The sequence below is a fragment of the Falco cherrug genome, chromosome 4 (assembly GCF_023634085.1).
Source record: "Falco cherrug isolate bFalChe1 chromosome 4, bFalChe1.pri, whole genome shotgun sequence".
Classification (NCBI taxonomy): domain Eukaryota; kingdom Metazoa; phylum Chordata; class Aves; order Falconiformes; family Falconidae; genus Falco; species Falco cherrug.
The window spans coordinates 95331526-95353887 of NC_073700.1; the positions used below are offsets into that span (position 1 = coordinate 95331526).

A 22362-nucleotide genomic window follows, 5' to 3' on the forward strand; every position below is an offset into this window, starting at 1 on the left:
TTTGTATTTACAAGAAATGAGTAATGAATACTATGACCACAAGTAGGAGGGCCCTGCCTCCAGCCAGGTAGAGGAAAGGGACAACCAGGTTTACTGGACTGTGGGGGTTCGATGGCCTGGCACATCAGACCCACGGGAGTGTAATGCTCTAGTGGACGTCAGTGCACAGTGTACCCTAATACTGTCAAGCTATAAGGGGGCAGAACCCATCTGGATTTCTGGAGTGACAGGGGGATCCCCACTGCTCACTGTCTTGGAGGCTACACCTAAATGAGAATGAGTGGCAAAAGCACCCCGTTGTGACCCGTGCAGAGGCTCCATGCGTTCTTTGTATAGACTGTCTCGGGAGAGGGTATTTCAAGGACCCAAAAGGGTACTGGTAGTCTTTAGGTATAGCTGACTTGGAAATAGAAGAAATTACACAGCTGTCTACCTTGCCCAGTTTCTCCGAGGACCCTTCTGTTGTGGGGTTGCTGACGGTTGAAGAGCAACAGGTGCTGATCACTGCCACCATGGCACACCGGAGGCAGTATTGCAGCAACTGAGACTCCCCAGTTCCCATCCATAAAGTGATTTGTCAACTGGAGAGCAAAGGAATGATCAGCAGGACCCACTCACCCTTTAATAGCCTCATATGGCCAGTGCAAAAGCCTAATGGAGAGTGGAGACTAACAGTAAACTGTTGTGGCCAGAATGAAGTCATGCCATTGAGTGCTGCCATGCCAGACATGCTAGAACTTCAGTGTGAACTGGAGTCAAAGGCAGCCAAGTGGTATGCCACCAGTGATCCTGCTAATGCATTTTTCTCAGTCTCTCTGGCAGCAGAATGCAGGCTGTGGTTCACTTTCATGTAGAGGGGCATCGAGCACACCTGGAATCGACTGCCCCAGGGGTGGAAGCACAGCTCTACCCATGGACTGATCCAGGCAGCACTGAAACAGGGTGATGCTCCAGAACACCTGCAGTACATCAATGACATCATCGTGTGGAGCTGTACAGCAGAAGGAAGTTTTTGAGAAAGGGAAGAAAATAGTCCAAATCCTTCAGAAAGCCAGTTCTGTTACAAAACAAAGTAAGGTCAAGGGACCTGCGTAGAAGATCCACTTTTTAGAAGTGAAAGGCAAGATGGACATTGTTAGATCCCAATGCATGTGGTCAACAAAGTAACAGCTATGTCTCTATCAACTAGCAAAAAGGCAACACAAGCTTTCTTAGGCTTTGTGGGTTTTGGAGAATGCACGTTCCAACTGACTGTCTGATTGTAAGCCTTCTCTATCAAGTGGCCCAGAAGAAGAACAATTTCAAATGGGGCCCTGAGCAACAAGCCTTTGAACAAATTAAACAGGAGGTAGTTCATGCAGCAGCCCTTGGACCAGTCTGGGCTGAACAAGATGTAAAAAATGTACTCTACATCTCAGCCAGGGAGAATGGCCTTACCTGGTCCTGTTGTACTGTAGGAAAACATGGAAGGTGGAAAGCTGCTATGTGGAATCCTACACAAGTTGCAGAAACTGTTGAAAGGCAAGGTGTATCAAGGTGAAAGCCATCCAGCTGGGTTTAGATATTGCTGAATGAGAAAAATGGCCAGTATTTTGTATTAACTCATGGATGGTGGCAAATGCTTTGTGGGGGTGAGTACAGCAATGGAGGCAGAGCAACTGGCAGTGCACGGGTAAACCCATCTGGCCTGCTGAACTAGGGCAAGATACTGCTGCTGGAGTAGAGATCCTGGTTGTAAAAGTATGTCATGTAGGTACCCAAGAGTTAGGCCACTGAAGAATGTTAAAACAACCAGCAGGTGGAACAGGCTGTTAAGACTGAAGTGACTCAGGCAGATCTGGACTGGCAGCTTAAGGATGAGCGAGTTAGAGCATGATGGGCCCACAACACCTCAGGCCATCAAGAAAGAGATGCAACATATAGATGGGCTCGGGATCAAGGGGTGCGCTTGACCATGGACACTATTGCACAGGTTACCCATGAATGTGAAATGTGCCGCAATGAAGCGAGTCATGTGGTTAAAGCCTCTCTGGTATGGAGGACAATGGCTGAAATATAAATATGGGGAGGCCTGGCAGATTGATTATATGACACTTTCACAAACCCACCAAAGCAAGTGCTGTGTGCTTACAGTGGTGGAAGCAACCACTGGGTGGTTAGAAATATGTCCTGTGCCCCATGCCACCACCTGGAATACTATCCTGGGCCTTGAAAAACAAGTCTTATGGTGGCATGGTGCCCCAGAAAGAGCCGGGTCAACACAAAATAGTCTAATTTCCAAAACAACCTCATAGACACCCAGGCCAAAGGCCATGGCATTGAGTGGGTATATCGCATCCCCCATCACGCACTAGCCTCTGGGAAAACTGTACAGTACAATGGACAGTCACAGACTACACTGCAAGCAATGGGTGCTGGGACATTCAAACACTGGAATACGCATTTAGCAAAAGCCATCTGGTTAGTCAACGCTAGGAGATCTGCCAGTTGAGCTGGCCCTGCGCAGTCAAAAGTTCTATACGCTAGAGAAGGGGATAAAATCCCTGTAGCACACATAAATATGCTGGGGAAGACAGTCTGGGTTATTCCTGCCTCAGGCAATGGCAAACCCATTTGTGGGACTGGTTTTGCTCAAGGAACAGGGTGCACTTGGTGGATAGTGCAGAAGGGTGGGGAGGTCTGATGTGTGCCTTGGGGTGATTTGATCCTAGGTGAGAATAGCCAGTGATTTGAATTGTATGATGTTAATTGCTGTATAATACTGTGTCATCATTACTATGGTTGCTATATGCTGTATCAACAGTATTACAGTAAAAATAATCTAGATTGGTGAAGAATGAATTTTGATAAAAATGGGCAAACTAATAGCTGGCCAAGGTGATAGAACTAGGCAAGTGCTGTGGTGGTGGAACCAGAACCGGCTTCAGCCTGCAGCAATCCAACACCACACACCATCTCTCCTTTCCTGAAGGACTGCTATGACAGACGGAGCCCGAAGGCACGGACTAAAATGAGTATGATACCTGTGTGTATATATCAAAGACAGGAAAGATGCTGGTGATTAATGGTGATGGAAGAGGTTAGTGCTCTCCTTGATGAGGATGGAACAGACCCTGGTGGCCTCACGCATATGGTTAAGGCACTGCCACGTACTTCAAAGCATTTTTTGATGTATTGGAAAGTGTGGGGACCTGGGCATAATGTAAATGGTATGGAATAAGGGGTGAATGTTCTGGTTTTAGCTGGGATATAATTAGTTTTCTTCCAAGTACCTGGTACAGTGTTGTGGTTTAGATTTAGGATGAGAATAATGTTGATAACACTTTGATGGTTGCTAAGCAGTGTTTACATTTACATCAAGGACCATCCAGCTTCTCATTCTGCCCTGCCAGTGAGGAGGCTGGGGGGAGCACAAGAAGCTGGGATGGGACACAGCCTGGACAGCTGACCCCAGCTGGCCAGAGGGTTTTTCCATACCATATGACATCGCGCCTGGTATATAAATTAGAGGGAAGGCTGGCTGGGCATTGGTTGGTGGGTGGTGAGCAGTTGCTTTGTGCATCATTTGTTTTGTCTATTCTAATTTTTTTACTGTTATTATTAATACTATTATTATTATTTCCCTTACTTTTCTGTCCTATTAAACTGTCTTTATCTCAACTCACAAATTCTACTTTTGTTTTTTTTCAGATCCTCTCTCCCATCCCATTGTCAGGGGGTGGAGTGAGCATGTGGCTGGGTAGTGTTTAGCTGCCTGCCAGTTTAAACCACAATATTATGATAGCAGGTTGTGAGGTTTAGAGGTTGTTACTGGTTTTGTTCCAGGCCTGCTAATACCTGGATAATAACATAAATCTCTGCATTCCTTTTTGGTGAATTAATCTTATTTAAGAGTGCTGATATTTGTAAGATTCATACAGGTTTTTGCAGGTGATGGAAATGGCTTTTATTCATAAAATCCATTGTGAAGAATGATTCTATGGAAGACTTTAGCACTGGATTTTTCTTTTGTCTGTGATTCTGATGTGCGGTTTCTCAGCAGACACGTACCTGTTTTCCCTCTTGTGTTTGTTTTGTTCATCTAGCTGCTTGACCATGTGATTATGTCCTGGTTTTGGCTAGGATAGACTTAATTTTCTTCTTAGCAGCTGGTGCAGCGCTGTGTTTGGGACTTGGTGTAAAACCAGTGTTGATGGCACGCTGCTGTTTTTGGTTGTTGCTGGGTTGGTGTTTGTACCGGGTTGGGGACTTTTTGGTTTCTCAGGCCTTGCTGGCGGGAGGGCCGGAGGGGACACAGCCGGGTCAGCTGGCCCGAACTAGCCAAAGGGGTATTCCATACCATGGGATGTCATGCTCGGTATATGGTGTGGAGGGGGGATGTTGGCCAGGGTGGGGGGACCGTTGCTCAGGGGCTGGCTGGGCATCGGTCAGCGGGTGGTGAGCAGCTGTACTGTGCATCACTTGTTTTCTTTTCTCCTTTCCCCTTGGATTTCATTCCTCTCCCCTTCTCCCTCCTTTTCATTATAACGTTGTTGTTATTATTATTTTTCTTTTGTTTTGGTTTTATTTCAGTAACTAAACGGTTCTTATCTTAACCCTTGAGTTTTACATTCCTTTCCAATTCACACCCCTCTGGGTTGACCTCTCTGAACCTGATTTTACAATTTTAATAATAAAATATTTTACCAATCAGTTGCAGTTGATGCCTGTTTTAAGCTTTGTTTTCTTTTAGTGTTTGCTACATACATTTTAATAACTTTTAAATCTGATTCAAGGTCCTTATGTAGTATGAATCTACTTACATTACAGTATTTCCAAGTAGTAATCAAATTTCAATGCAGTTTTGTGTACAGTATCTATCCATAAAGGCTGGACAAAAAAAAAAGGCATAAAAATAAATAAAAAGCAAGTAAATTAGTTTTGTGTTTAACTAATTGAGAAGTATAGTTTCATGTATTTCTTAAGCATATGAACTCTGTTTTTTCTCGTGTATGTTTCCTCCTGTGTTGAGTGTGTGTGCACACATTTAAAAAATTCGGAATCTTAATTTAAAAAACACAGTTTAAGATTTGAGGAGAAAATCTGGAAAAAAATGCATACCAATGGTAGATTTGGTTAGCTGAGGTTGATTAAGAAATAGATGGAAGTTGAGGCATCAGCAGCAAAGACAATGCTATCACATGAGTTATATTTTACTATTGCAACTGCAGTAAAGAAGAAAAAAGTGGTCTGTTGTACTTTTCAAATACGCAAAAACTAAGGTGAAAAATTAAGTGGATTTTTGGGAAAGAAGTGTTTTATAAATCAAAGCTTTTCTTTGACTGAAGTTTTTTTCTTTTTTTTTTGTGCTTTTAATTAGCATGGATGCTATGGAATATGCACAGTTAATGAAACAAACTGGGAACCAGGATTTTAAAAATGGAAATTACTCTTTGGCCATCAGAAAGTATGATCAAGCTCTGCATACGCTTGCTTGTTTAATGCAATGGGTCCCGTAAGTATTCTTGAATTACAAGATATAAATCATAAGACAAGTCTGAAATTTGTACAGTACTACAGTTAACTCAGAACTGTATTTCTTGCCCTGACACCTGATTTTCTTGTATCTTTGTGTATCTTAGTGTACTAGTGTCATAATTAGAGAGGAATTACTGTTCCTGACATATATGTGGGAGACTAGTTAGTGACTGTAATCTGAATGTTTTCATATAAGCATCAGTTGTAAATAAGTGTAATTAAAGCTCAAATTAATTTTCCATAAAATGTATTGGTTTCTGTTAAACTACTTCTGTTACTTAGCTGATGTGCTGTGGGTTAATCTTGCTGTTATTCTGCCATGTACTGGTCATGTCTATGGCTTGTTACATGGGTCGTCTGATTATCTTTAAAATGATTTATCTAAGTTACTTTGTTCTTGTTATTTGGTGTTTCTTAGTTTTCTCAGATTTGTTAAAAAGAAATCAGTGGAAATGTTCTTTGGGTATTTCTTGTGCTTGTTTTTGTCAGTTAACATCAGTTGCTACTGTTACTGATGACTAAATAACTAATATGTTGACTATTAAATATTCATTACTGCCATGTATTAACACCGCTGTTTACCTTATTTAACACCAGCCATTCATTTATTTTGACTATTAGCCATTTAGATTAAGTAGTAAAATAAATTTGGACCATAGGGAAGGACTAGGACTGAGCAAGGATAGAGCAAAGTAGGGACCTGATCCCGAGTGTCTCCTTTCCCCTTGCCATAGGTTGCATTGTCAGGATTTGCTTGCAGGCAACAGTGTGGTCTGAACACATTCAGTGTAGTTGAAACAACTTTCTTGAGTGTAAGTTAGCAGATAGGAATAAAATGAAGGATGCAGCTGTGTGGCGTGTACTGTTTGTTTGAGCACAGGCAAGATAGGTGGGCTGTAGTCCTGTAAATTTTGTGCAGCTCTTTCCAGAAACTCTCTTGGATTTTTGTATACTCTTGGATACTTTTATATCCTCATGTTATTTTTTTTAATATATATATATATAGCGTGTGTGTATATATATATATATATGAAGTATATATACTTTAGTATATTCTGTACTCTAAAATACATGTCTATTTCTTAGCTAGTGTAAATGTGGATAATTCTATTGACTTCTTCAAATGGTAATACAGTAAAATGTGTTTTGGTGTTTTTTTGGTGACCAAAATATAGCATTTTATTAGCATTCTTTCCATCTTGCAGCTTCTATTTGTGGGTCTGTTTTTTCCCATTCTTGGCCTCTGGCTTTACTGAGCCATACCTAGGTGTGCTGAGGTGGTCTAAACTTTCTAAATCCTCATACTTCGTTATTCCAGTGGGTTGGCTTTCTGCTTCAGGAGAGACCAGGATATCACTAAGGTATCATTCAGGATGTCACTAAAAGATTTTATAGCAGATGTTCAAGCGATCTTTATTTCCTGCAACTCCATTTTTACATGTAATTTTGTTAGATGGGTGATACATAGACTCTTCTTTTTTTCTTGTTGCTAACCATGAAATATGATGCATCCTTTTTCAAGTGAATATATTGCTAAACCCCTATTTTTAGGTGTTCGAAGGACATAGCTGTGTTACACTGTAACAAGTCAACTGCCTTGTACCATCTTGGTAAATGGAAAGAAGCAGTGTTTTCAGCCTACCAGAGTTTACAGTGGGATCCGGAGTATGTTAAGGTATTCAGATGTTTAAGCTGGCTGTTTTTTGCATGCCTTACTTACTAAAAAAAATGTCAATATCTGCTTTTTATTGTCTTTTGGTTTTGAGGTGTGATAAACAAATACAGCATAAAATTCTAGGAATGTGTCTGACACTTACATGAGCATCAGAATGACTACTGTAACAGTACTTTTATTAAAATGAAGGAGCTCTCTTGCACCAGAAGATGCTGGTTCTTTCTGGGTCCCAACAAGAGAGGCACCAATGCTTTCAAGAAAGATAACTATTTTATTAATATCCTGGACAAGGCAACAGCAAGTAACAAAATCTTACATGCCTTTAAGATGTTGGAGACCTGAGGATGACACAGCACCGGCCAGGTCTCTGGTCAGGTCATGGCACACTGTCCAGATCCCATCTGTGGTGAGGTTCACCAGCTCAGTGTTCACTTACGGTCTTACAGAGCCTGGCTCGTGGTACAGATTCATCAGCCACTGTCAGGTCTGGGATGGGGACTTAGCTTTGAAAGTTCCCTTGGGCAGTGTGCCCTAATATTCTTTACATGTTAATAAGTTCCTGGGAACAGTACGTGGTGATCAAGGTCATATTGTGTTTCCAGTGGACAGAACAATACGCTACGCATACGCTTGTGTGATTAAGTACAGTGATTAAGTACACATTGATGCAAGTACTCATCTGTTAAGTTGCAGTTGTACAGTATTTATGATGTGGAGGCATACACTTGGATTGGCTTTTATGTACAATAAATGGTCTTCTGGAGTAACCACTGCAGACTCCCAGAGACTTTAGTAGAAGGTATCTGATTTGGGTATGGTAAAATTGCATGCATGCAAATACCAGTTTAATTTATGCTGTATCACAGCATGTCAGTTATCTGGTTTGAATAAATTGATTTCACTGTGACTCTGAACCAATACAACTTAGTTTGGTGGTGAACATAAACATGTTCAGGTGTCTTTGGCTGAAGGATATATGCATTGTGGTAAATACTGCTGCATGCAGTGGCATGGGGACATAAACATATATTCTGGACCTTATGACAAAAAAAAAAATCCTGTGCAGAGGCTGTTAAAATATAGCTGCTAACAGTATGTCTTCCATCTTGTAGTTATTTTCCAAGTTTTGCAGTGCAGGATTTATCACTTTTATGATCTGTGATGTCATCAGTAGCATATTGTGAATTTCAAGGGATGTTTTTTCGCTATTCTTTTTTGATCTGTGTGTAAGAAGCTGTAAAAATAGTACTACATGTAATTTTTGTAGCATAATCAGAGAATTTAGGAAAAAATGTTAATGTTTTGTAGTAAAGATCTGAATATTTTCCCAACAATGGTCTTTTTTGTTCTCTTTTTTTTTTTCCTTCCCCCCCCCCCCCCCCCCCAGGCGTATTATAGAGCTGGCCACTCATTGATCAAGTTATCAAACTCTTACGAGGCGATTTCAATGTTTCATAAAGGTTTGGTTCTCCTGAATGCTTCTGCAGATCAAACTCAAGTTGCTGATTTTGTAGCAGGAATCTTCATAAGTGTCAATGGTAAACTCAAATTAAGAACTTAATTCTTCTAAGAGCCTTTCAGTAGTGATGACAACGCAAGTCCTTGGTAGGGCATCCTTTGTGAGGTCATTCATTTGGTCCTTAGTGGCTCAGGTCTGTTTGAGGATCTTGAATGTGTTGAGTGGCCTTATCAAAAGGATGTGGTGAACCTGGTCTAGTTTGTAAATGGCAGATACCAACAATCCCAAAACACTGTGCAGGGGAGGATGTTGTCTCACAAGAACGCATCAATTTTGGACCAGTTAGAAGAGGACAGAATTCAGAGTCAGGGAGGCAAAGATGGAGATTTGGAGCTCCAGACCCCTGAGGCTTTAGTGTTTTTAGTCCAAACCGCTCTGCTTTTCTTTTAGCTAGGTAGATTTGAAAATAATTAGAAGATAGCTTAAACTTGAGTTTACAGTGCAGTGTACTCCAGTGTGGGGGACACTCAGCTAGTAATGGGCAGCGATGAAAAGAGGGATTTTGACTTTTTTGTGGCATTGCATGGGGTTTTTTTGAGCAATGTCTACCCTGGGCCTTCCTGCCCTCTCCTCAGTCTCTCTTCCTCTACTTGCTTTTTTGTCTGGTTCACAGGCTCTGTCTGATGGGGCTTGCAGGCATGCCAGGTGATTTCAGGTGTGCCCCTGCTGCATTTTCCTGAACTTGTAGCCCCATGTTAAGGACCTTGATTAGCTTTAGCACTGTCTGTAGCTGGGCTCACCCACAAGCAGAAGAACTGCCATGAGGTTCGCAGTGTCTTGGGGCTTAGAAGTGTTTCTTGAGGACAGGGATTAATTTTTTCCCCCTCCTTGTTTGATGAAGATTGGCTGCTGATTCAAGGTGCCTCATCAGTTGGGTGGCCAGGGATGTTGAAGCCCCCATTTGGCATTCTCCTGTGTGTTAATTGGTGCTAAAATTGTCCCTGTGCAATGAAGTAATTTAGTTAGAGACCCCAACTTCAAAAGCACTGTGTATACTTGCTGCAAGTGAGTGGCTTAGGTTGCTTAAAGAATCACCATCAAAGGTATTGGCAAAATAGTTTTAATATGAATTTGTGGGAGTGCAACTTCACCAAGTTCGATGGCAAGGTTCATTCTATTACTTATTGCATAGATAAATCACACAAAGAAGAATCAAATTAAAAATAAGCTGGAATGAAATGATTTACAGAGAGACTAAAGATGTAGAAGAGTAAGGGAGAGTCTCCTTGAGTTATGAGGTTCAGAGTGGACCCTCTTGCTTTCTCAGCTCTTGATAAGAGTTTAGGTGCAGCTAGATCCAATCCTAGTCTCAGACTTGGGCAACAGTTTGTATTTAAAGGAATATAAGGAGTAAGGAAGATCAGTTGAGTCACAAGGTTCAGAGTGGACCCGACCCCCTTGCTTTCTAAACTCTTCATAGAGCTTTGGTGTGGCTAGATCCAATCTTAGTCTCATCTTGGATAGTGGTTTATATCTAATGGATGTCTAAGGTTTATCTGCAGTTTAAGGTTGATCACAAGATTTTAGCAGCACTTAATCATTGACTAATTTATCATTTACAAAGTGGATCAATGTTTTACTACAATCACAACAGTAACTTAATTATGGATCCGTGACAGTAACATTCATTCTATACTTGTTATCAGGTACTTCAATGAATTCACACATGCATGCACGCAGACACAAAGGAGTAAATTTATTGTGTATATATATATATATATATTTTAAAAATGTACAAAGGTATAACTGTTAAAACTTCCCCTTGCTGAAATATTAATGTTAAATGCCTTTGCATTTTTCAGTGGGTGAAAGGTTGAGCCTCTAGGAGTGGGGAGCCCAGGGTCCATCATCAGCTTTTGGTGATGGTGGTACTAACTTTGTGAACTTGGGAGCTAGCGAGCTCTGAGAAGTGTCCTGCCCAGAGGGAGGTGCTTGTCACAGACTGCTGTGTTCTAGGAGAGCTCAAAGGGACCTTGCTTAAGACTGCTGTTTTTAGGTTTGGAGATGATTGGCTTTAGTCAGCAATAAATTGCTGTTCTGTCCACAATCCAAGTTGGTAATTACTGGACTTTTCACAATTCCAGTGAAGGCGTTACCTTATCACTCATATTCAGATAAGGAATGTTCCAAGGCTGTCAAGGGAGGTTAGGATTCAGATAAGGAATGCTCCAAGGCTGTCAAGGGAGGTTAGGATTCAGATAAGGAATGTTTCTGGTGTGGTCAGCATCGTTCCCCACCTCAGCCATGCAAGAGTTGCTGGCACAGTCAAGGGAGGCACTTAACCACCCAGCTCACTGCACAGGGGACGAGGGCTCAGGGGGTTCCTGAGGAACAGAAGGGAGGGTGTAAGATGCAGCGCCACGACACTAAACAGTTTTCTCGATGGCTTGTTCTTGCAGACGAACGGGTCTCTCCATTGACTTTTCCCCCTGCGTATGATTATATTTTCAGCATGAGGTTTGATGCGCTGATTTGGCAAGCGGTGATAGAGAAGCTGGCCCAGAAGGGGAAGTGGCGGGTAAGTCTGTCACTGCCTGACCTGCTGTTGTGCCCCGTCACCCTTAAAATCCCAGTGAATGTTTATTGTTCCCTGGTTCGAATTTTTAAGACTGAAAAATACTTTTAGGGGTAACCTGTGAAACTCATTTCTTGAAGGCATACGATGAACTGTAAATGCCGCTTTGCTCTTGCTGTTGTTTCTTATAACTTCGGTGCCATCTAGAGTTGCTATTCTTGAAAGAAATATGAGGGGGGAAAAAATACATGTTTATTTGTGGTCCCTTTTACTTGGTGTATGACAAGCTGGACTTTCACAGCGGTCTATGAAAGACCCACAAATAAAGGAGCTCAGAGTAAATATGTGGTTGTTAAAATGAGATCATTTAGAAAAATCCGAAGGTGAATCACCTGAAATTATTCTAACCTTCTTTTCTATAGTAGCTGTGTAAAAAAAAAAAAAAAAAAAAATTGATCATTGTCATGAATATGCCTGTGTTGAACATGGGCGGCGAGGTGCTGGCATGGGGCTGCCGGGCCCCTGTGAGGAGAGGCCAGGGCTGCCCTGGGCCATCATGGCTGGTTCCAGCAGCCCTGCTGCAGGGCACAGCTGAGCCCCCCAGCCAAGGTGGGCTGCTAATGGGAAGGTGTTTCAAAAAGGGTGAACCCTGCCTGGCAGAGTGAGGGGGGAGGAAAGAGCAGCAGCGGGTGGGAGGATGAGAGGAAGGAGGTGGGGAGGTGCTGTGGCTGGAGCAGGGGTTCCCTTGCAGCCTGTGCAGAGGCCATGCAGGAGCAGGCTCTCGGCGGGAGCCATGGTGCTGGAGCATGGGAGAAGCTTAAGGAGGTGGGAGTGACAGAGAGGGACTGCTATGCACTGACTGCAGCCCCACATTGCCCATTCAACCCCCCCGCTGTGGGCAGGGACATCAATCGGGTCAGGTTGCTGAAAGCCCTGTCCAACCTCACCTTGAACACTTCCAGTGGTGGGTCATCCACATCTTCTCTGGGCAACCTCTTCCAGTGTACCATAAAAAAATTCTTCCTTACGTCCAATTTTAAACCTACCCCCTTTGAGGTTAAAACTGTTGCCCCTTGTCCCTTTTGTTTCCAAAAACCATAACCAAGAAAACTCTCCAAACCAAATGGTAGTTCAGAAACTTGTCACTGGTTTATTGCAGCGCTGGGTGCATGGGTTTTTTTTTTCCTTCTGATGTGCACGCCAGGTTACTCGAGGGCACACGTTACATATGATAGGGTACCTGCACATTCATAGTACATTACGTATCCATTTTCATTCACGCACAGGACTGGTTGCAAGTTTCTCACTTCTAATGCAAATTAGTGCGCATCCTCAGATAGCACTACTGAAGTTTTTCACAAATGATGTGTGCTCCCCAAGTGGGGGTTTGCTGTCTTTCGGGGGAGCTGTTTGAGTAGGAGGTCACAATCTCTCATTACCACAACTACTTTTGTCCTACTTTCAACTAATTTTCTGTGGATTGCAGCACCTTAACAGCTTGCCTCCTCTTGTGGCCAGAACTTTCTCACTTGGAGGCTTCCTTCCACATAACTTAGATAATGGTGTTCTTTTCCCCATCTGTTCTTGGTTTCCCAAGGCTGACTCCCTTGATTACAAGTCCTTTCACACAACTTTAGAGGGTGGGTCAGCTTGGCCTAAACTTTGTGCCCATATTTCTTCAACTTGTAGTCAAACACTAAATCATAGTTTGATAATTCAGGAGTTTAGGCAACACTTTCACTTACAGACCTTGTTAAAAAGCCTTTCTTATAAGCCCCCTTTATATATAGAAAGGCTGTAACATGGTCTCCCCAGAACCTTCTCTTCTCCAGGCTGAAGAACCCCAGCTCTCTCAGCTTTTCCTCATAGGAGAGGTGTTCCAACCCTCTGATCATTTTTGCGGCCCTCCTCTGGACCTGCTCCAACAGGTCTATGTCTTTCCTGTGCTGGAGATCCCAGAGCTGAATGCAGGGCTGCAGGTGGGGTCTCACCAGAGGAGAGGAGAGGAGAGTCATCTCCCTCGACCTGCTGGCAGTGATTCTTTTGATGCAGACCAGAATACAGTTGGCTTTCTGGGCTAGAAGCACACATTGATGGCTCATATGCAATTTCTCATGTACCAATACCTCCAGGTCCTCCTCTGCAGGAATCCTCTTAATCCATTCATCCCCCAGCCTGTATTTATACTAGGGATTGCCCTGACGCAGGTGGAGGACCTTGGCCTTGTTGAACTTCATGAGGTTCACACGGGCTTGCTCCTTGAGCCTGTCAAGGTGCCTCTGAATGGCATCCCTGCTCTCAAGTGTATCAACTGCATCACTGAGCTTGGTGCCACCTGCAAACTTGCTGAGTGAGTATTGCACCACGCAGTCCCACTGTGTCATTGATGAAGATACTAAATAGTAGTGGTCCCAGTACGGACCCTTCAGGGACACAGCTTGTTACTGGTTTCCACTTGGACCCTGAGCCATTGACTGTAACTCCTTGGATGCAGCCATCTGGCCAATTCCTTACCCATCCAACAGTCTATCCATCAAATCCGTACCTCTACAGTTTAGAGCTACGAATGTTGTGGGGGACTATATCAAAGGCCTTACAGAAGTCCAGGTAGATGACATAGTTCTTCCATTGCCCTCTGGTGAAAGTAGATGGGTTTTCAAGGAGCAAGGTGAAGTTTTTAGGGAAACTGAGAAAAAGGAAAAAGATACAGTAAACACTTCTTGCTTTCTGCTGAGAATGTTGTTGTGGCTGGGGAGTCTCATCCCCATGAATGTAAAGGTCTGCTCCTAAAGTGAGGGGCCACTTCCAAGGCATATTGGAGAGATTTTTAGGGCTTGACCTTTCTTACATGGTTTTAATTTCTGAGGAAACTTTAATCAGTCATAACTTACCACAGTCCACTGTGTATTACATTAATTCAGTTGAAAAACAGAGATTCAGTAATGTGTTGCAATCTTAAAAAAAAATCTGAATTGTTGTTAGCCCTTGTTTGCCTTCCTACAAGATCTGATGAGGCAGTGAAAAACAAAGTTTCGAACTGTGCTTATTAGATCACCAATGTTTTGTCTTTTTTTTTTTTTTAACAGTCTTGTTTGTTGTTGTTGTCCGATAAGAAAGAGTTGCCCCCCAATCTCAGAGTAAACCAGTTATCACTGAAGAATCTCTTTGAGGTAAACTAAACATTTTTTTTTTCTTATGTCTATTTCTTTTTTTCCTGTTGACTTTAGTGAGAGATTTTCCACCTTGTGTGCAAGGTTAAAACATCAAAGAAAAATAAGATGGAAAATAATACATGGACTTTGTATTTATGTTAAATGATCTATTTTGCCCCTTTTCACTTGAAAATTAAAAAATCTTTATTTTGCATAATTTCTGTGTGTAATTTAATATTTTATTTGATCAAAAGAAGACATCTTCCTCTCAAGTACAGCAAGCCATTCATGTCAGGCTTGTAACCTGACAATTTAATGCTGAAAAATGTCAGACATCAGTTAAGTTGGATATGTTTTCCAACTATGAGAACTTATGATATCCATGAGATAGGGTATTTTTTTTTTTTTACTTTGCTAGCCTGTCTCTGAACTGCTTCATGGTGCTGAGTATGATTACAGAGAGTTGAGCTGGGTGCAGTATTGGAATTTTCCCTTCCCTCAACGCCCCAAATTTTAGTAGGTTGCTTTATACCTAGGCAGCACCTGCTAAACTTTTTCCCTGAAGACTCTGACAGTTTGCATATAACTTAGAGGATTTTGGCAAGATGGAAACATGTAGTTGTAGACAAAGTAGCCACAATTCCTCATGCCTTTCACTGAGGTGATGGCGTCTGCAGGCAGCAGAATTTAATCTTTATGTTGCTCATCTGAAACTTGCTCTTTTCTTTATTTTGTGGTTCCTCATGTTATGCAGCGCTTGGGAACCTCCAAAGCTTTCTATGCTGGCAGGAGAAAATAACATTTTCCAGCTGTCAGAAACTGCCATGCTTACACATCCTTTGCTGCTGTTGGTTGTGCTTACCTGGTGCATGTGCCGTGCCATGCACACTGGTACACCCCGGAGGCTCTGCCCTCGTCGCTGTGTGAGCTAGGTGGCCTTGTAGGGCTTGCTGCTGCTTGCACCTGCCTTTGTACATGGGTATGCTGCCAAAACGCTTTGAATGCATGAAGGTGTGTGCAGCCATTGCTTCCAGCCCAGCTCAGGGCTATGGAGGCAGTTCACCAGCCCTGCAACTCAGGAGCAGCCAGTGTCCGTAGCAGTAACATACCAACTCTCTAAAGGCATCTCACAGTGTATGTGTCTGTTACCACACAGGGGATGCCCAGGCTGTTTCAACTGCAGTTAAGTAAAGCATTTCATATGTACCATTAAAAAAAAATATTGTTGGTATGCATTTTTTTGTATTATTCTTCCATTTCTTTGTGTGTATAAGTTAATTAACTATAGTTCTGCTCTATGTAACCTACTTTAAAAAGATATGGTTACAGGTTCATTGAGATCTTCCATTAGGCTTTATGCTGAAGTATACTAGATTTCTTACAGCACAGAGGTTTTCCTGACAGAAGCTGTAGAAGATGTTAACTGTACACGACACAGTACATTTGCTTGGCATTTACTGGCTGGCAAATTAACAGTTTAGGGTATGTTTATGGAATATGCCAGAATTTGCCACTTGGCTGTTACAGTGCTTATGGTACTTTTGTCATAAAAATTGCAAGTTGGTGCTTTTTCCATCAATGTATATCAGGTAGGTTCCTTGACAGAGTAAGTGGGAGCAATTCTGGAAAAGAAGGGTAATGCAAAGGGAATAAATTGACATCTGTTCATAGCAGAAGAGTTAGTGGATGAATATATATATAACCAAGCATGCCTTGGTTAGCTATCATTAGGCAGGTATGCTGGATTAGTGCCAGCAGATATGGGACTTCATGCTACCCACCATCATCCCTCATGTTTACTCATTTTTTGTGGGAAGGGAGGGTGAGTTGAGGTCCAGTCCTGAATCAGCCAGGTCCATGGCTGACCAGCAGAGCAGGGCTGTGGTGCTAGAGCAGCATAGTTGTGGTGAGGACAAAGGCATGAGAGCCTCAGCTTAAAGCAGCTTCGAAGTGGAGATGCCCACTGCCACTGCTGTGGTTTGCAGCTCTTAGCAGTGCTGTGGCCTGGGACATTGCAGCAGAACAGTCCTACAAGGGGTGAATGAGCTCCTCACACTGACAGTAAGGCATGGCGTTGCAGTAGAGGACACATGTAGTGTCTTAGCAAAGAACCTTCCTTCCTGGGCAAGCATATCGAAATGCCTCCTTGAGAGAGGAAGGTAAAAATCGGTTGCCTTTGCAAAATACTGTGTCCTTCATTGCTGAATTGGCTTCACCAGTCTTAGCTATTCTAGGGGTTTGTGGTGCATGTGGAAGACTGAAAGAATCAAGATGAAAAATTCCCTAAGCACTGCTTCTCTTTTGCAAAAATTAGAAAACGTGCCTTTCTGACAACTCGAGCTTCCCCTGCTGCCACTACATTATCCCTGTAATTTGTGGTATTTTGATTTTGTAACTGTGCGCAAACAGTAATTCTCGCCAGTCAAAATTTGGCATGAGGTGTTAGAAAAAAAGATTTATTTGTGGATGTTGGAAGCATGTGTGAAGACTGCTATTTAAAAAGATGACTGGCACAAATGGAGAAATTATGTCTGAACACTGTTTCCGACCACCCCCTCATGTCCTGATCCTTCTGGCATAGTGTCTTAATTTCCATCTGAGCTTCCTCTGCCCACCTCCAGAGTTCCCCCTGTTGCTGTACCCCTTGTAGACTGTGCTTCATGTTCATTAAGTAGCTGCTAGAACATCCTTTTTCAGTTCAGCTGCCTTCTGTTCAGGCTGTGTGCTTTCAATCTTGGTCTGTAACCTTCCCTGTAAATTCCATGCTTTTATCAGATCACTTTCTAGGAATTTATCTGGCCAAAAACGTCTCCTAAGGCTTAACATTTTTTCTTTGTATGAGCAGTCATGTTATCATTGTTGTCTTAGTAACACCAGATGCTTCCTGAAGTGGATGAGAGTAGGGCTTTGCCCTGCTCTCCATCCATGGGGTTCCTGAGCTGTAAAAGGACTGGTTGCTTGAGTTCCCTAAACCTCCTTCCTGCAGTCTCTAACTCCCTTTTCCCAGTTACAAGTGTTTCTCCAGCCTATTCTTGCTTTGGGGTAGCTGCCTGCAGAAGCTGCCTCATCCAAGCTTAAAAGGCACAATATCCAGTTACAGCAGTACGTGCACTGAGAGTCCGTAACATTGAATAGACAAGTGTAAGGCCAAAAGTTGCAGTCAATTACAGAGAAGAAATACAGAAATACGTATTATAAAATAGACTTTAGGTTCAGTGCTCTTCAGAGCAGGACAAGATTCCTTTAAGATTAACATCTTGTAGTAGCTTCTACTAGAGTTGTTACATATATAATAGAGGTTTCATTTTACAGTGGCTATGGCTTGATTGTTACTGTTTCACTGATTCTTATAATAAAACCCCAGGGAAACCAGATTTTAAAAAGCCTTTTGTGTATGTAAAAAGTAACATGTTGTAATTGTTCTCTTTGTTATCAGACTTCTGAGTTGTATGGGTGCGGTGAGAAGATGCAAGAAGTAGCAGAGTTAGTCAAGTGGCTAATTTCCATCGGGGCGAAAGCTGAAACCATTGGAGTGTATCTGCTTCATGCTGTTATCAGGCTGTGTATCAAAGCGAGTGAGTGACATCTGTAGCTAAAATAAAATAATGGTGGCCTTCATCAGAGAACTGACAGCTAGAGCTTTTAAATTTTTTATTTAAAAAGCTAATGAGATCAGATCATCTAGGTGTATATAACCTGGCATGTGCCAATAAGGCACTATTTTTGAAAATGTTCTAAGCATTCTCTGTGCCTGATAGTAGTACAAGCATGATATGGCGGTTCTCTTCTGTGGTTTGAAGCAGAAGGGTGATTGGTATGGGTCTTTCATAATGTGAATATATTAGCTTTGACAAAAATACAGTATTTCTTCCTGCCACCTTGGTGTGGAGCAACAGTTTCTGTATGTGCTAAAGAGCCGTGAGGTTCACACTTTATGCAAGTCAGCAAGAATGTAGCATCATGTCTCCCACAATGCAGCTGGCTCTTACCATCATTTCGTTCACGTATTTCTTCCCTAGCATACTCCCTGTCTTTGAGAAAAGGTTTCATATAGTTGCATCTTGGCAATCTATAGGGGAAAAACCAGGATCTGTTTCTGTTGTATCTCTCTTTACCATTTATAACAAGTGGGTTTTCTTAATCATTTCAGGAAAGAACCATCTCTTCAGGTGGTTACTGACTCAGAGGCCAGACTTGAAGGATAAGATCAACCAGCAAGACAGAGATGGATGCAACCTCCTGCATATTGTGGCATCTTCCACTGAATATTCCCAGAAACGCAGTAAATATAGTTATTTTGTGTGTGGTGTTTTGTTTTCATATGGAAAAATGAATAATGGAAGAACATTTCAGAGCCCGGTGTTTACTATTTCGTTCTAAGGAAGAAAATGAGAAAGTCCTTTTATCTAAATGTAGACTTTGTAATGGTAACTAATATTTAAACTTTCCAACAATTCCCTTTTAAAATTTTATACCTGATTTGTGACCATTTGATTTGCTCTTTGGTTTGACTGATTATGATTTTCCCACAAGTGTGCTGCAGTTTTTTGAATCCTAGAAGTTTCATTTTGAAGTCTGATGTGCCCTTAAGATCGTATTAGACCACCTGGGGACCTATCCTTTTCTTTTCAATAGATGAAGATTTGAAACCTCTGTAGCAGTTTATCTTGTCAGAGGAGAAAAATGAAATGCTTTCCTTCACATTTTCCGTGGGAATCCTTTTATGTTAATGTAGCCTGGCTTTTTTTTCTTGTATTTTTTCCTCTGCCCACCAGGTGGCAACAGGAAATAAGCATCTATGCCGAGGTAACACCAGACTTCTAGGCCGTGAAATGTGATGATATTCTGGCGGTTCTCCTTATTAGCATGAATGACATGTGCGCAACCTATACTAAATAATTTCAGTTTATGGGAAGGTGTAACATGTCTCTTGCAGCAGTTCCATCTGTTGCTAAATGACGTCTGGATTTCCAGAAGATACCGTATATATATTTATTTATTTATAATTACATTTATATAGGGTATATATATTATATAAAGTATATATTTTAATATGTACTTACTAAAGATTATTTGTATATTACATATTATAGAGCGAGCATATAGTTGTATATCTTTATTACAGTTTAATTCTTTATATTTATATAGTGTATATTATCTAGAGAATATATTTATAAATATAAAAATAAACCCTACCACCTATCTGTTAACAAAAAATAATCCCTAAAATAGCTTGAACAGTAAGGCTTAGACAAACAAAGCAAGACATTTGTGTTAGCCTGCATCATTTTTTCCTCATCTAGGCTTTGCCTTTGGGACGTGCAGTAACAGAGGCTGTGTGCTGTGGTGGTGTGCCTAGGGGACGTGTGGTGGTCTAACACTTACTTGCTCACAGTCACTCGGTCTTCTCCTGTGTGACTTGGTGATTTGGTGCTCCTGCGCCCTTCCAGCTGTTCCAAGAGCATGGCTTATAGCAAATATGTCTCTTTGAGGCACGAGGAGTACAGGCAGCTGCTTGCAGGGCTGTGAAGTTTCCCCTGGTAGTGCCGTGTGACACACTAAGAAATGAGCATGTCATCTTCCAGAATATTAGATACTGTGTCAAGGCTTTAAATCACCATTATATTTTTTGTGTTTATGTGTAATCTGTAATACTTGTGAAATGCTATAGAGGATCGTAGTATCTGTTGAAATTAGTGGTACTGTTGGTCAAATTAGACATCTTTGTTATAAGGCTTATTACCAAGACAATGATGTGTTTTATGCTACATAGAAAGAAGAAACTCAGTGCCCAGCTGTGTATATTCATGCATGAGTATGTGATATATTCTGGTTTATTGGGTCACCTTCCAAACAGTAGCAAAATCCATTGTTTTGCTTTTTCTTTATGTACAGAGTAGTTTGCCTAGAGCCTGGAGAACAGGGTTGGGGCATAAGGGAGGAGGTGAATTCTACATGCTGCCTCTGGCCAGTGAGATGCTCATGAGGCATCCAGTCACTTTGTGTTTCTGTGCTGCTGTTTCCCAATTACTAGTAATGAAGACAGAAGACGGAGTTTTAATTTTTTTTAAGGGGTTTCTTTTGGGGAAAGATGCCTAACAATGCCTCATTCTTATGACATTGGGAAAACATAGATTTTGGGGGGTTTTTACAAAATTATGCTAGAAATCGGGCCAGGCAAAACCCCTGAAAAATGAGATTTTTTTCTCATATTTTTCCTCTAATGTTTATTACTGTAATGTTTTAGGCCAAACAGAAGATGTGATCATGCTCCTGAATTTTGGGGTTGATCCCACTGTTCCAGATGGACGGTCAAGATATGTCATAGATATGTTGAAAAAGAACAAAAACTTTGATGCTGTAAAAGCAGTCAGCGATCACATTGAGAGACATACTTCTTCTGAGAAAGAGACAGGTACTACGTGGACTGTGTGTTTTTCCTGTTTTAGAATTATATCCTTTAGGTACAAAACTGTTTTATTTGTAATTGGTAGTAGTAGGTGGCTTTTAGGTAACTTTTCCTATGAGTTGTCACCCTGATCTCCTGTCAGTCAGTGATGAATGTTTTGTTCTTGCCTGAAGGTGACTGCTGTGCAACAGATGTTCTTAGTATATCATGCAATAAGTAACTACAAGTTGTTCTGTTACTGTAAGCCACTGTTTTTCCCCCCCTCATCCTTAACATGAGACTCCCCTTGCAATAGAAACTGCTTCTTTTTGGTGCTTCTTCAGTTTTGATCTTTTACCTTCACTTTATTTTTGGGAAAATGAAACATTTTGTTGAAATATTGGTGGCATATTTAAAATGCTTTTAATAACAAAAAATACTGGCAAAAAAAGAGAAATTCTGAAATGATGAAAATGTAAGTGAAAAGTTGCCAGTATTTTTAAAAAACAAAATAACATTTTAGTAAGAGCTCTTTGTTCACAAAGTTTTAGCCATCTTTGTTGGGCTATGTCAGTGATACGCAGCTAAAACTCCTGTATTACTTGGAAAATTTTAACTTCTGCACACGGTAAAGGAAGAGAGTAGCAGAGCAGACTGTCAAACTAAAACTACAAGAGTCTCTTATAACCAAAACAGGGGAGTTAAAATTTAGTTACAAATTTGAAGTATGGGGAAACTTTGAAGTGCATTTTAAAAATTATTAATGATATTTCTAGGCAGTTTGCAAAGGACCTGTGTTAATATGAAATTTCATGAACAGGGATAATAAACTGTTGCCAGTCTGCTTTTTTATAATAGTCTGTCAGTTCTGAAAAGGATTCTGACATGTATGGTTTTTTATAATTTTCTGCTCTGGAAATTAACGTATCAGGTGCAATTGCCCACATAATGGGAATTTCCTCTTCCACACCAATAAAAGAGAATGAGAAAACAATACAAATTTTACAATACCACCCCAGTGTGACAGTATTGAGTCTGGCTAACCCTTACATAGTTTCCTGGCTGCCCTAACAAATGGAGCATGCCTGAGCTGCCTGTACTGTAGTATGGTCAGAGAGATGCTAGCTGGGGCACGAGGTGGGAAGCTGTATACCCTCAGGACTAGAGGGTCCCTGCAGGATGCACCTTATAGGCAGCATTGGCACTACAGCTTGGTTGTTACTTAAATCCTAGTTTTTAAAGAGACTGTAGTGGGCCACAAGACATGTCCAGCAGAGGATCCAGTCGTAGGAGGCCATTCAGAGAAGCTCTTGTGAGTATCCACTTGAGAACTGACAGATTGGCTGGGAGGCAAGACGCTTCTGCAGGACTTTGAGGTTCAGAAACTGAGGAGGTATATCCTGCAGCTGATCTTTTGAAGCCGTGGTTTAGACTGCTGTTTAAAAATAGGTCCCGAGCATGGACATTGTTCATCTTGAAAGCGTTTCTTCAGTACAGTCTTTCTGAGATGGCTTGGTGCCTAATCTGCTTGTTTTCGTTGGCACTAACCAGGCAGGACTTTTAAGGTAACACCTCGATCAGGAGTATTACTGTATT

General features: G+C 41.6%; 1 protein-coding gene across 3 annotated transcripts in view; it reads left to right on the top strand.

Annotated features, from left to right (window-relative positions):
• Positions 1-22362, top strand: part of TRANK1 (tetratricopeptide repeat and ankyrin repeat containing 1) — a 65784-nt gene that overhangs the window by 13739 nt on the left and 29683 nt on the right. For 2 of the 3 annotated variants that reach the window (XM_055707472.1, XM_055707471.1), the window contains exons 2-9: positions 5360-5494; positions 7069-7192; positions 8580-8730; positions 11111-11229; positions 14313-14396; positions 17815-17953; positions 18529-18660; positions 20626-20793. In XM_055707472.1, the coding sequence (XP_055563447.1) occupies positions 5361-5494; positions 7069-7192; positions 8580-8730; positions 11111-11229; positions 14313-14396; positions 17815-17953; positions 18529-18660; positions 20626-20793 (1051 nt within the window). In that variant the 5' untranslated portion in view covers position 5360. Of the gene's footprint in view, positions 1-5359; positions 5495-7068; positions 7193-8579; positions 8731-11110; positions 11230-14312; positions 14397-17814; positions 17954-18528; positions 18661-20625; positions 20794-22362 lie in introns of those variants that run through there. The other variant, XM_055707473.1, reaches the window with a different exon arrangement.